Genomic DNA, 12,865 nt, shown 5'->3' with positions numbered 1-12,865 from the left:
TGCTCTGGATAAATAGCAGATGGGATACAATCACATAATGGATTTTTAAACATAAAGCATTAATTCCCAAAATAATTGCACATAAATATATATATATACTGTATATTTACATTTTACTGATGATGCGTAGATATTTCGGATTTGTAGTGAAGACGTATTTGTATTATTTAATTGAAATACTATATGAAATATAAAATTGTTGGTAATACAATTCTCAATTTGACAATTTCATGGCAAGTTAAAGCGATGCTAAGAGTGGGTGAATACAATAGAACCATTAGGATCTTTGTCTTGTGCTTGCTGAACAGTGATAATGTAGTGTCGTAAGTGAAGTCTTTCGCTCACTTCACTCACTGTGAAGGGTAAAGCAATCTTGATGGGTTAAGAAGCTTCTTGATTTGTTCTCGAGCGATTACATTCATTTCAAGAAGACTCAGAAACCACTTGTAAATTTTGCTAAGAATTGGAGCTAGTTTATAAATTATAGTTTTGTTTTCTGAATAACTGTGATAATGTTGTGAATTATTTTTTTGGAAAAGTAATTACCGTCCACATTAGAGAAGCAGTTCTACAAGATTGCCACAAGATTAGTCGAGTCGCCTCTGACACGTTCAACTATCTGTGCCGTTCTTGAGAAAATTTAACTCAGTGTTTGCTGATAATTACGCAACTTGACAATCGTGATAATCAGTAAATTAAGATATGCTTTTTAACCTTGAACAGATATTGTTAAATTTTTATGATATTAGTGGTATTTATTGTTTTCAAATAAATAAGCGGTTTATCATCAATAATACAACTTTTCAACCACTGTTTAAAGTTATTACTGATTTGACATTGGGGATTTATATAGTGAAAGATATAAATTCCTAAATATAGTCTTGGACTATATTCAAGTCTAAAGCATACTTTCATGGATTGTCAGTGAACTAGTGTCAAGTCCTTAAGCCTAACACTCAACCAAATATTTATTATAAACATCTTTATTGACAAAATTTAATTACAATTTTGTCTAATCTGAGAATTTTAATTAAAACTTATTAAAGTGAGGATAATGCTGGTATTCACTCTCACACAGGACAAAGGGTCAAACAGTCATCTGAGTCCACACGAGTAGTTCTGAAGTCCATAAGGGCTTACAGGGAAAACTATAAAGTCCACTACGGGCTCACCATAGCCCGTGCTACTTGGTCCAAAGAAACAAATAATTTTACATCATTTTTTGTTAAATAAAAATATTAAACTATGTTGAGATTTATTTAACTGTGGAATGGCATTATTATTTTCATATGTAGATTTATTTATCTCTTACAGACATATAAAGAAATCTTCAGCCAAGTATTAAATGCTAACCCTGCTGATACGATTATTGCTGCAATCACCATAACAGTTTTGGCCGTCAACGCTGAAGTTTTAAAGGTTAATATATATATTTGTTCGTTGTTCGTCTATGAATTTTGTCTCAATACTCGTATTTGTACGTTATCGTTGTTTTATGGATATTTATACCAAACTTGATCATTTGACAATACTGTACTTCATTAACCATCTTAGAAAAGTGGGTAGATGTTACATTAGATATATTACATTGTATGGCTGGTTACACTGTGACAGGACACATGGTAAGTTACACTATGTCAGGTCACACTATGACAGATTACACCTTGGCAGGTTACAATATACTGATCATCAAGACTTAACATTCTGAGAAACACTGTGCAACAATATTATAACATAACAAATGATAACATGTTCTCCCTCACATGTTATCTAGCAAGGTTTTGAAACCCATTATGACCAAGATCAATAAACTCAGATTATATTTATATGGTAGGGGAAAATAGAGCGCATTAGCACAAAATACTGCACAGTAGACATGAGATGCCAGGGTACACTCATTCACGAGGGGGAATGACAAGAGTGAATCTTACTAGAAGCTGTCTTGTAGGTTGACATCTATACTGATGACAATATTTAATTATTCTTAACTTGTGTTACTGTATGAAGGAGCTTCTTGTCTCCAGAAACAACGGGAGCATATTTTGATACAATGTATATGATTTACTTTACTATTTAATAAATAATAGTGCATTATATAGTTGGATAGATACAGTGTTATCATGTTGCTATTACTGTTATTTGATAATAAGATAACAAGACTTTTACCAATAGTTAAAGACAATTCTTTTTTTTAATCATAGGTTTTACGAACCATATTGTTCTTATGTTGCTCCAATATAACAGTTTCAAATATTTTTGTCTTGAATGAAATGTTATTTTTTGCTTTATAAGATGTTAATGTAGTTATTTTTGTCCTCAGCCCTGGATTCGTACCAAAACGAAAATTCCCATTCCCATCGAACTCATTGTTGTGAGCATTGGGACACTGGTATCATACTTGGCCAACCTTCACAACGTATACAACGTAAGAATTGTCGGTGAAATTCCCACAGGGTAAGTTTATAATGCTGTAGGGCATTGGGGGTAATGAGCCTATGGCACACGTGCCTATAGTGGCACGCCAGTAAATTTTGCTGGCACGTGTAATTTGCCGCCCCTTGATTTCTTAAAACAACATCTATAATAAATAAATATATAAAGATTATAATTCATTTCTGCCAAATGAAGCAACAAACAAGAAAACAAACATTTAGTGCTTTCAAATGCTATTTTCGATCATTATTTTCTGAAATTTCGTTTAATTGCCTTAGAAACAGATGCAAAATTAAGGTCATTTAAAGACACGGCAAAATTCATTACGTGTGTAGACAGTGTAACATTAGACAAACTGAATTTGGAAATGTTCCAGTCGCCTGATTTGGATAATTTTCATATTCAATTAATTGATTTACAAAGGAGCTTAATTTGGAGGCAAAAATTTGTCGACCTAAGAGCTGTACTAGAATATATTGAAATAAAATCAATTAGTGACTGGATTAACACAAAAACTCATGATAGTCACAGGTCTAGGTTTTGCAGACTATTCAGAATTATAACATAATAGTATATGACTTTTTTCTCAACAGGTTACCTGAGCCTACGCTTCCACCTTTCGAGCTGATGCCTGCAGTGGCTGTTGACTCCATTATCATCAGTATTGTAGCCTACACTGTCTCTTTCTCTATGGCCAGGATATTTGCCAAACGTCACAACTATAATATTGATGCAAATCAAGAACTTTATGCTTTGGTAAGACTAAATGTGTGACTATTTAAACAAATATAATATTACAAATAAGGTTTGAGTGACATATTTTGATAACGTTTAAAAAATTTTATGTAAAATACACGTATGAAATAAATTTTAGAGCAAAATCTGCTTAAATAAAAAGTATTTGTGAAATACATCAATTAATGTTAGGTAAATAATGCTATAAAACCTCTTCACGTTCAAGTTCAAGTATGTTTATTGAGATTAGCAATAAATACATCTCAAAGGGATAGAGTAGCTTAGGCTATTTCTACCTACAACCTCTTAGTGAATGGGAAGACTCAATGAGGGTGCATTATACTATTAATTGGGTCAGAGTTTATACTGTATGACATACATTCAACAATACAGGTCAAGAGTTCTACCATCACAACCAGAGGTATAACCCCTATTTTATGTTGCTGCCTTGTGTAGCCTCAGGGGATCAACGGCCCAGCGACCTTTCTAACCCTTATAAGTGCTTGAAATGTATTTGTATTGGCAGGGCGCGAGCAATGTGTTTGGCTCGTTCTTTAGCTGTGCTCCCATTGCTGTGTCGCTGGCTCGGTCCCTGATCCAAGAAGCTGCCGGAGGAGTGACACAGCTCACGTCTTTCGTCTGTTGCTTCATCCTCCTCTTTGTCCTACTGTTTATTGGTCCGGTGTTTGAAACTCTACCAAATGTGAGTATTTGACGTTCTTCAAGACGTGATTTTCCCTGTTACTTAAAGAGCTATAAGTTTAAAAAGTGCACAACACTATCAGTAAAATATGTTTTAAATTGTGATGATTTTTTTTAATCACTACCACCTATCTTGCTAATTGTCAAAACCAAGTTTTGAATACATCTGTTTTTTTATTCGATATTTTTTACCTGTCTTAGCTAGTTTTAGTGCAATTATTATTTACAAACACAATAGTGTTCCTAAAACAAGAATGGAACATTTGTGTCTATCACTTAAAAGAATCCAAAGAAATTTGAAGTTATCAAACAGACCAAACTCTTAACTATAAAGAGGACTGAGGACTGATGATACCTGATTGATACTTGGTTGATGGAGTTCTGGGAGTTCTTCTACTCCCCAAGCCCGGCCCGAGGCCAGACTTGACTTGTGAGAGTTTGGTCCACCAGGCTGTTGCTTGGAGCGGCCTGCAGGCCCACATACCCACCATAACCCAGTTAGTCCGGCACTCCTTGAAGGAAACAATCTAGTTTCCTCTTGAAGATGTCCACGGTTGTTCCAGCATATAATTATACTGGTATGAATAGTTTAGAAGCTAAGGGACCGAAGAGAAAAATAAAGAATGTTTTCCTCCAATAATATAAAGATTAATAAGAAAACAAAAAAAAAGTTTGATTTGTGCTTTTTGATGGTTGATTTAGGAGCCATGATGGCAGTTGTGCTGGAGATGCCTCAGCGTTTCCAAAGAGGGAAAAAAAAATCCCTGTGGCTATATACACGTTACTTATCGGCGGAAACTAACGCGCCTTGCAGCTGATAAACACTGCAAGTTTTGGGGAACCCGAGGAGTCCCTTAGGCAAGCACCAGCCCCCCACCATCCCCACCACACACAGAAATCTCGGGGTAACCAAACAATCATGGTTATAAACACGAACACATCTTCCAGTGACCTCCATCAGAGAAGGAGCCGGGGAGGATTGACCGGGCGCCAATCCTTAACTGTAGCCTCTGTTCACCCAGCAGTGAATGGGTACCTGGTTGTTAAACGATTCGGCGGGGTCGTATTCCGGGGAAATTAGGGTTAAGGACCTGCCCGAAACGCTACGCGTAATAGTGGCTTTACAAGAGTGTAAACTCCTGTGTAAGGAACCCCAACACCCCGAGGTCACACCAGCAGGCTATCAGGTCCCGCCAACTCCCGGCACCTCTCAGCCAAGCCGGCACCGGACACCGTCTTCCCGCCCAAAGAACCAACCAGAAAATGAAGACAATCTTTTATTTTTTTTAGATATATACAAGAGTTGTTACATTCTTGTAGAGCCACTAGTACGCGTAGAGTTTCGGGCAGGTCCCTGGAATACGATCCCCGCCGCGAAGAATCGTTGTTACAACCAAGTACACATTTTACTGTTGAGTTAAACAGAGGCTACAGTTAAGGATTTGCGCCCAGTAAATTCTCCCCGGCCAGGATACGAACCCATGACATAGCGCTCGCGGAACGCCAGGCGAGTGTCTTACCACTACACCACGGAGACTGAAATCTGTCAACTTCCTTGTGAACCCAGGCGATAGGTGTGCCAGAGTTGAGTTGAGTTCATTGATTATGCACCCCATACCCATCCTGTGGGCGGTAGTGGAAAGGGTTACAGAAGCACATAATGGGTTGGCACAGTTCCCGAGAGTAACGTTAATTTAACGTTAAATCAACGTTGAGAATGTTGATATTAAGTTACACTTAGATATTGTGCCCACTGTTGTGTTCCAGTGGTTCCCAGGCAGAATATGTCTCCAGACGTCTACTGGACATCAAGATTGAACCAGGAATCCTATATTTCAGTAGCCGGTCTGTTTTTTTTTAAACTACGGGCAATGATTCATAGAAAATGTAATGCCTGCGTGTATTACCTGGGTACACTTAGAAGAAAAGTTATAATATTTAATTTATATAGAATAATTTATATATATATAGATATAAGGGATATATTGCACTAGTAATATATAAATGTTCTATTCACTTTGACAGAGTGTACTCTCATCAATCATCGTCGTGGCACTAAAAGGAATGTTCATGCAAGTGAAGGACTTGAGGCGGGTGTGGGCTGTGTCCCGGGCCGATGCTCTCATATGGCTTGCATCATTCCTCGGTGTGGTGATCATAGACATTGATTACGGCCTCTTGCTGGGCATCGTAGTGTCGCTGCTGGTGCTTCTGGGCCGATCTCAACAACCCAAAACTGCCCGGCTTGGCCGCGTTCCAAATACTGATGTGTATTTGGATGTCAACAAATATTCTGTGGTAAGTTTATCTTTTTAAGTTTGTAAGAACCTTCTTATTTGATTCATTGTTTCATGTTGTTCAGTTGTTTGAGAACACAAAAGAAATTTGCCATCTACTCTGTTACTAATTTGAGTATTGTTTATTTTAACTCACCTAGTTGTTGTTGTTGTTAAAGATTCGCTACCTGGAACAAAAAGTTCAAAGTAGCATGGGTTATGGTGAGCCCGTGCTCACCTAGTTGTGCTTGCAGGCTCTTTGGCCCCTTAGTTGTTTGAGAGAATATAATACAGAACAAAGTTACATATAGTTATAAAAACTACTACCATTTAATGAGGATGGGTTGGCTTGCTAATACTGTTATATATATTGTTACTAAGTGCACTTCATTCTATTATACTTCACACACTTGCAACGATTAATATTAATATACAATTTTTGTGTTTGTCTTTCAACAGACAGTAGAGACACCAACAGTGAGCATATTCCAGTTTAATGGACCTTTACACTTTGCAAACAGTGAATACTTCCGTCAGCAACTGATGTCAGTCACAGGTCTGGTACCATCCGCCATCTCTGCTACCAAGACTTTATCCGAAAAAGAACAGCAGCTTGAAGCAGATCTCACCACACAACTAACTAGGGTAAAATTTACGTGTTATAACCACGAAATAATATATGAAGCTATTTAAAAATGGCAGGAAAGTACAAGTCAATATGAATATTACACTTTACTGGCAGGTTAGTGTAAATACTCTTCTACCGCACTAAGTTGCAGATCAGTGTAAATGAAAACCTCGAACCCCTAAATGAAATATAAAAGTCTACCTCTATAGGTACTGAATAAAATTGAGGAGTATTGCAATAGTAAGCGACCTCTGTGTCTGAATTTCGATGTAAAGTTCTGTTGTTAGTGGAAAAAATACGAATCGTGTGTTTTAAAGATAATAAATGCTAATATCCAACCCGTTCTCGCACTTTCGTATAGTCAATATTGAATTATTAAATACGTGCATATGTGACATACTAATTTATTAAATTAAACATACTAAGAAGGTTAGGTAAGGTCGGTGTTTTCTATGAAGCTTTTCAAGGTAAACTAAAATATTCACAATAAATTAGTATGTCACATTCACAATAAATTAGTATGTCACATATGCACTAATTTAATAAGTCAATATTCACTGTAAGAAAGTGTGAGAATGGGATATCAAAGAGAATGGTTCTTGGATATTTAATATAACGCACGCTTTAAGAATTATAAATCTGTGATTTGGCAATTTGGTATACAGGTTGTGTATGAGCATGTGTCTACTCTACCTCTAACGCTTGAACAACTTGGATGATAATTAAACTAATTTTTACCACAACAAATGTAGCTGTATAAATTTAGCGAATATCAACCAGAAAATTGTAACAGTTTACTAGAGGATCAAATACGTGAAGTAAATATAAATATAATGTTAGTTTTAACACATTTCTTATGAAAATGTCATCAGTAATTTTGGCAAGTTTTCTGATAGTTTTCACCAAAAATATTTAGAGTGAAAAAATATTAACTTGTAAAACACAGTAATGATAAATATTAGTGATTAGGAATATTTATTTCTTAATATTTATTGTCGTTTTCCTATGTGATAAAATAAATTGGGAATAATGAACATTCATTCCTGGATGTAATTAATACTGTATTACTTTCTAGCAGGTGCAGTGGCTTGTGATAGAGATGAGTGGAGTGAGTTACACTGACTCTACTGGTGGGAACCTTCTCTCTCAGCTGAGCAAGGAGTACAAGCAAGCAGGAATTACCCTGTGTCTGGCTGCTCTCTCAGGTATGTCACATTTATGTTCAGAGGCAGTAGAGTCTAACCTCGGGTGTCTCTCAGGTGTGTAATCTTATAGGCAGTAGAACCTAGCTAGTGTCTCTCATGTGGCCTTATAGGCAGTAGAACCTAGCTATTTAGGGTTATCACCTTTATGTAGACTGACAGTAGAGCCTAGACTAGTATCTCAGGTGTCCTAAGAGTATGAGAAAGCAGGAATCACACTGTAACGCACAATAACGCTACTAAAAATTACACACCCATTCCATACATCTACAAATAAAGAATGTGAGGGGTGACTGTGTAAGATTAGAGCATTTAACTATGTATTGAGGAAGCTAAGAGTCAACAGCAACAAAGCCAGGACTAAAATTCATGCTGGGTATGTTGAGTTTAGGAAATGATTCGACATGACCTCGTCTGTGGAGAGTAAAAGCAGGAAATATTATTTAAAAAAGATTATTAACCAATCTACAAGATGATTAGAGTCCCTAACACACCAGAAGAAAGCATTGTTATAGTCTACAGAATTAACACTTCTTATCTTATCTGTGACTGTCATTAAGTGTACGACCAAAGTCTCCAGAGTATTGGAGAGCACAAGAGGAACAGGGAAATACAGCAACAGCATTGGCAGCAGGAGGAGCAGTGTGAACCAGATTATAATGTGGGATTAGTTTGTCGAAAAGCGAGTTATCAAGATAAATACTACCTATTAACTAAACAATTGTGTCTTGTTTGCAGAGAGTGCACTTGAGACCCTGGAAGTGTGTGGGACTCTCAAAGTCATTCCTCCCGAGTACATCTTCCACTCCGCCCATGATGCTGTGGTGATGCTCACACGGTCTGACTCATCTGCTACTGCTGATAATGCTTGCACTAAATTATAGTACCTCACTAAATTATACTTCCTCACGAAATTATACTTCCTCACTAAATTATACTTCCTCACGAAATTATACTTCCTCACTAAATTATACTTCCTCACTAAATTATACTTCCTCACTAAATTATACTTCCTCACTAAATTATACTTTCTCACTAAATTATACTCTCACTAAATTATACTTCCTCACGAAATTATACTTCCTCGCTAAATTATACTTCCTCACTAAATTATACTTCCTCACTAAATTATACTTCCTCACTAAATTATACTTCCTCACTAAATTATACTTCCTCATTAAATTATACTTCCTCGCTAAATTATACTTCCTCATTAAATTATACTTCCTCGCTAAATTATAGTACCTCACTAAATTATACTTCCTCACTAAATTATACTTCCTCACTAAATTATACTTCCTCACGAAATTATACTTCCTCACAAAATTATACTTCCTCGCTAAATTATACTTCCTCGCTAAATTATAGTACCTCACTAAATTATACTTCCTCACTAGGCCTTACAGACACTACAACTGTTATAAAATCTATAATTAACTTAGTAAATTATTATTATTAATTTATTAATCTCTATTGAAGACTTTTGAAATTCATTCTATATAAAGATTTACAGATTTTGAAATATATTACCTAAGAATATTTAAAAATAACACAAATAACTAAACTATTTATGAAAAATACAAAATGTATTCTATTTATTCCAATAAAATAAAAGCCGCATACTGAGCGGCTCAGTATCAGGTTAATACGGGCTCACCATAGCCCGTGCTACTTGGAACTATTTGTTCCAGGTAGCGAATCTTTCACATCAACAACGGCTCAGTATCTCACAGCATGAGCTCATTATTTAATTAAAGTGTATTATATAAATAACAATGTGTGAAGGTGAACAAAAAGTGTATATATAGGCCTAATACATATATATATATATATATATATATATATATATATATATATATATATATATATATATATATATATATATATATATATATATGGCCATACAGACTTCTCCTGATCAATACTCCTCGGAAATACTCAATACTCCACTATCATACGATTATGTAACTCTGAAACCCTTTCCACCACCGCCTATTCAATGTGCCTCTGTAACCCTTTCCACCACCGCCAAATCAATGGGTATAGTGGTGCACAATAAAGAAAGAATCAATCCAGTGCAACATTGCAAACAGTATGGTTATAATTGTATAATATATATATATATATATATATATATATATATATATATATATATATATATATATATATATATATATGTTTGTGTATTTATGTTTGTTTGTATGTTTGTGTATTTACTATTTGTGCTTGCAGGGTCGAGCTGTTAGCTCTTGAACCCCGCCTTTTTAACCAATTTATTTGTCCTCTCTTAAGTCTACTAGATATATTTCTCTCTAACACACACACACACACACACACACACACACACACACACACACATCCCCAGGAAGTAGCCCGTAGCAGCTGTCTAGCTACCAGGTACCTATTTACTGCTAAGTGAACAGTAGCATCAGGGTGAAAGAAACTTTGCCCATTTGTTTCAGCCTCGGCTGGGAATTGAACCCGGGCCCTTAGGACTACTACCCCCGAGCGCTGTCCATTCAGCTGTGAGGCCTCCCTAGCCTCATGTGTGTGTGTGTGTGTGAGTGTGTATGTATGTGTGTGTGTGTGTGTGTACTCACCTAGTTGTACTCACCTAGTTGTGCTTGCGGGGGTTGAGCTCTGGCTCTTTGGTCCCGCCTCTCAACCGTCAATCAACAGGTGTACAGGTTCCTGAGCCTATTGGGCTCTATCCTGAGCCTGAGCCTATTGGGCCTATTGGCCTCTATGTGTGTGTGTGTCACAATGGTCATGACATTATAGACATAAGCTATAAATATTTTTGTACTTTTTAGTGTTAAACTTAACATTAGCGGCGTAATTATGAAAGCTTTGGTTTGGTGTTGTGTTTATAGGCCTTAAGTCCAAGGCCTAACTTAAGAGCTTAAGTCCTTAATGCCTTAAGTTTGATACGCTTTAAACACATTAAGGCGTATCAACCCTGGGAGGGTTAATAAAGCCTATTATCAGTTATTAAAGCCATTTAAGGCTTTAAATGGCTTTAATAACTAAAAAGTGATGGGACGACGATGTTTCGGTCCGGCCTGGACCATTCTCAAGTCGATTCTCAATCGACTTGAGAATGGTCCAGGACGGACCGAAACGTCGTCGTCCCTTTACCTTCTAGTGTGTGGTCTGGTCAACAAAGCCATTTAAGAGTTTTCTGACCAAGTAGCAAGTGCATGATACACCTTCCTTACATTACAAATGAAAATATTGCTATCAAATAAAAAGATAATATTGTTGATTTATGATAATTTTTATACAATTACCTAATGATAATTGTTTTAAATATTGCATATGGATAATCTATTTGTTATAGTTGTAACAACATTTACAAATAAATTATATTACACCATAGTTTTGTTATGAATAAACCCCGTGTTAAGACACTGAATAACCATTCTAGGCGTTTACTGCTGATAGTTGCTTATACAGTAGTAGTGAATAGTTAACAACTGGTGAACACAATGGTCTGTTAGGGCTTATATTTTTGTGAGATTTGTATCATCACTATACAGGCTTTGGGAGTTGGAAAACAAGTATAAATAAAACGAACCCTAGTTGGTAATGGCTTTGGAGAATATTGTTTATATGTACAATAATCACTATCTTGAGGTTATCTTGAGATGATTTCGGGGCTTTAGTGTCCCCGCGGCCCGGTCCTCGACCAGGCCTCCACCCCCAGGAAGCAGCCCGTGACAGCTGACTAACACCCAGGTACCTATTTTACTGCTAGGTAACAGGGGCATAGGATGAAAGAAACTCTGCCCATTGTTTCTCGCCGGCGCCCGGGATCGAACCCGGGACCACAGGATCACAAGTCCAGCGTACTGTCCGCTCGGCCGACCGGCTCCCTCAAGGTTGCTCAAGTATACATATATTCCAAGATTGTTCTAATATTCATATGTTCCAATGTTACTGTAGTTGCACACACACAAATCCCAATAGCGCGATGTATCAAATGAACAAATCCATAAGGGTTTGAGGCGAACAAAGGCGTGTCTGGGATCATCCCGGACGTAGATTCGAACCCTCATCAAGACCCTTGTAAATTCCTTTCAAATTGTTTTGATGAGAGCACTAATGTTACATCATCAACTAGGCTAGCTATTACTGCTCGAGTTTGTAAGATAATGAAATATGCGAAGAACTAGTTAGCCTCTGATCATATTACCGGATGAAATATGATAGGCAATACTAAACGAATATTTAATCGCAAGGCCTCAGACTAGAACGTGAGAGAGCAGAGTAATTCTCTGGATTGAGAACGGTCTAGAGGCAGACTGTAGTCAGTCTAGTAGAGAGATTTTTTTTTTTAGATATATACAAGAGTTGTTACATTCTTGTAGAGCCACTAGTACGCGTAGCGTTTCGGGCAGGTCCCTGGAATACGATCCCCGCCGCGAAGAATCGTTGTTACAACCAAGTACACATTTTACTGTTGAGTTAAACAGTGGCTACAGTTAAGGATTTGCGCCCAATAAATCCTCCCCGGCCAGGATACGAACCCATGACAAAGTGCTCGCGGAACGCCAGGCGAGTGTCTTACCACTACACCACGAAGACTGTGAAATTAATTAATTGGTTAATTTTAACGAATTAATTATTGGTTAATTAACCAATAGCTTCAACCATTATTCTTCAACATGGGAAGCTACCCAGTGATAAAGAGTATACAGCTATGGGTGTAGAGAGTAGAAAGTTGCTCTTGCTTAAAAAAAATTAAAACAGTGTTAACGAACAGTCACAGTTAGCCCAAACACAGTTAACGGATTACATTTTCTGTGATCACTTATAAAGAAAACGATTTGGCACTCAAACTAATATAGACTGGTCAGTCTATATTTGTTTATATTAGATGATCAAGT

General features: G+C 36.8%; 1 protein-coding gene across 2 annotated transcripts in view; it reads left to right on the top strand.

Annotated features, from left to right (window-relative positions):
- The window catches only part of LOC123767166 (prestin), a 29,593-nt gene extending 18,239 nt beyond the window's left edge, over positions 1-11,354 (top strand). Inside the window, exons 7-14 of one of the 2 annotated variants that reach the window (XM_045756726.2) lie at positions 1,315-1,419; positions 2,321-2,454; positions 3,027-3,189; positions 3,695-3,871; positions 5,896-6,168; positions 6,606-6,791; positions 7,853-7,979; positions 8,715-11,354. In XM_045756726.2, the coding sequence (XP_045612682.1) occupies positions 1,315-1,419; positions 2,321-2,454; positions 3,027-3,189; positions 3,695-3,871; positions 5,896-6,168; positions 6,606-6,791; positions 7,853-7,979; positions 8,715-8,860 (1,311 nt within the window). In that variant the 3' untranslated portion in view covers positions 8,861-11,354. Of the gene's footprint in view, positions 1-1,314; positions 1,420-2,320; positions 2,455-3,026; positions 3,190-3,694; positions 3,872-5,895; positions 6,169-6,605; positions 6,792-7,849; positions 7,980-8,714 lie in introns of both variants that reach the window. The other variant, XM_045756724.2, reaches the window with a different exon arrangement.
- The last annotated feature ends 1,511 nt before the right edge of the window (positions 11,355-12,865 follow it).

This window comes from Procambarus clarkii, chromosome 53 (assembly GCF_040958095.1).
Source record: "Procambarus clarkii isolate CNS0578487 chromosome 53, FALCON_Pclarkii_2.0, whole genome shotgun sequence".
In the NCBI taxonomy this organism is placed as follows: Eukaryota; Metazoa; Arthropoda; class Malacostraca; order Decapoda; family Cambaridae; genus Procambarus; species Procambarus clarkii.
The sequence above is the reverse complement of the archived record's forward strand: the minus strand, read 5'-3'. Positions and strand labels throughout refer to the sequence as shown.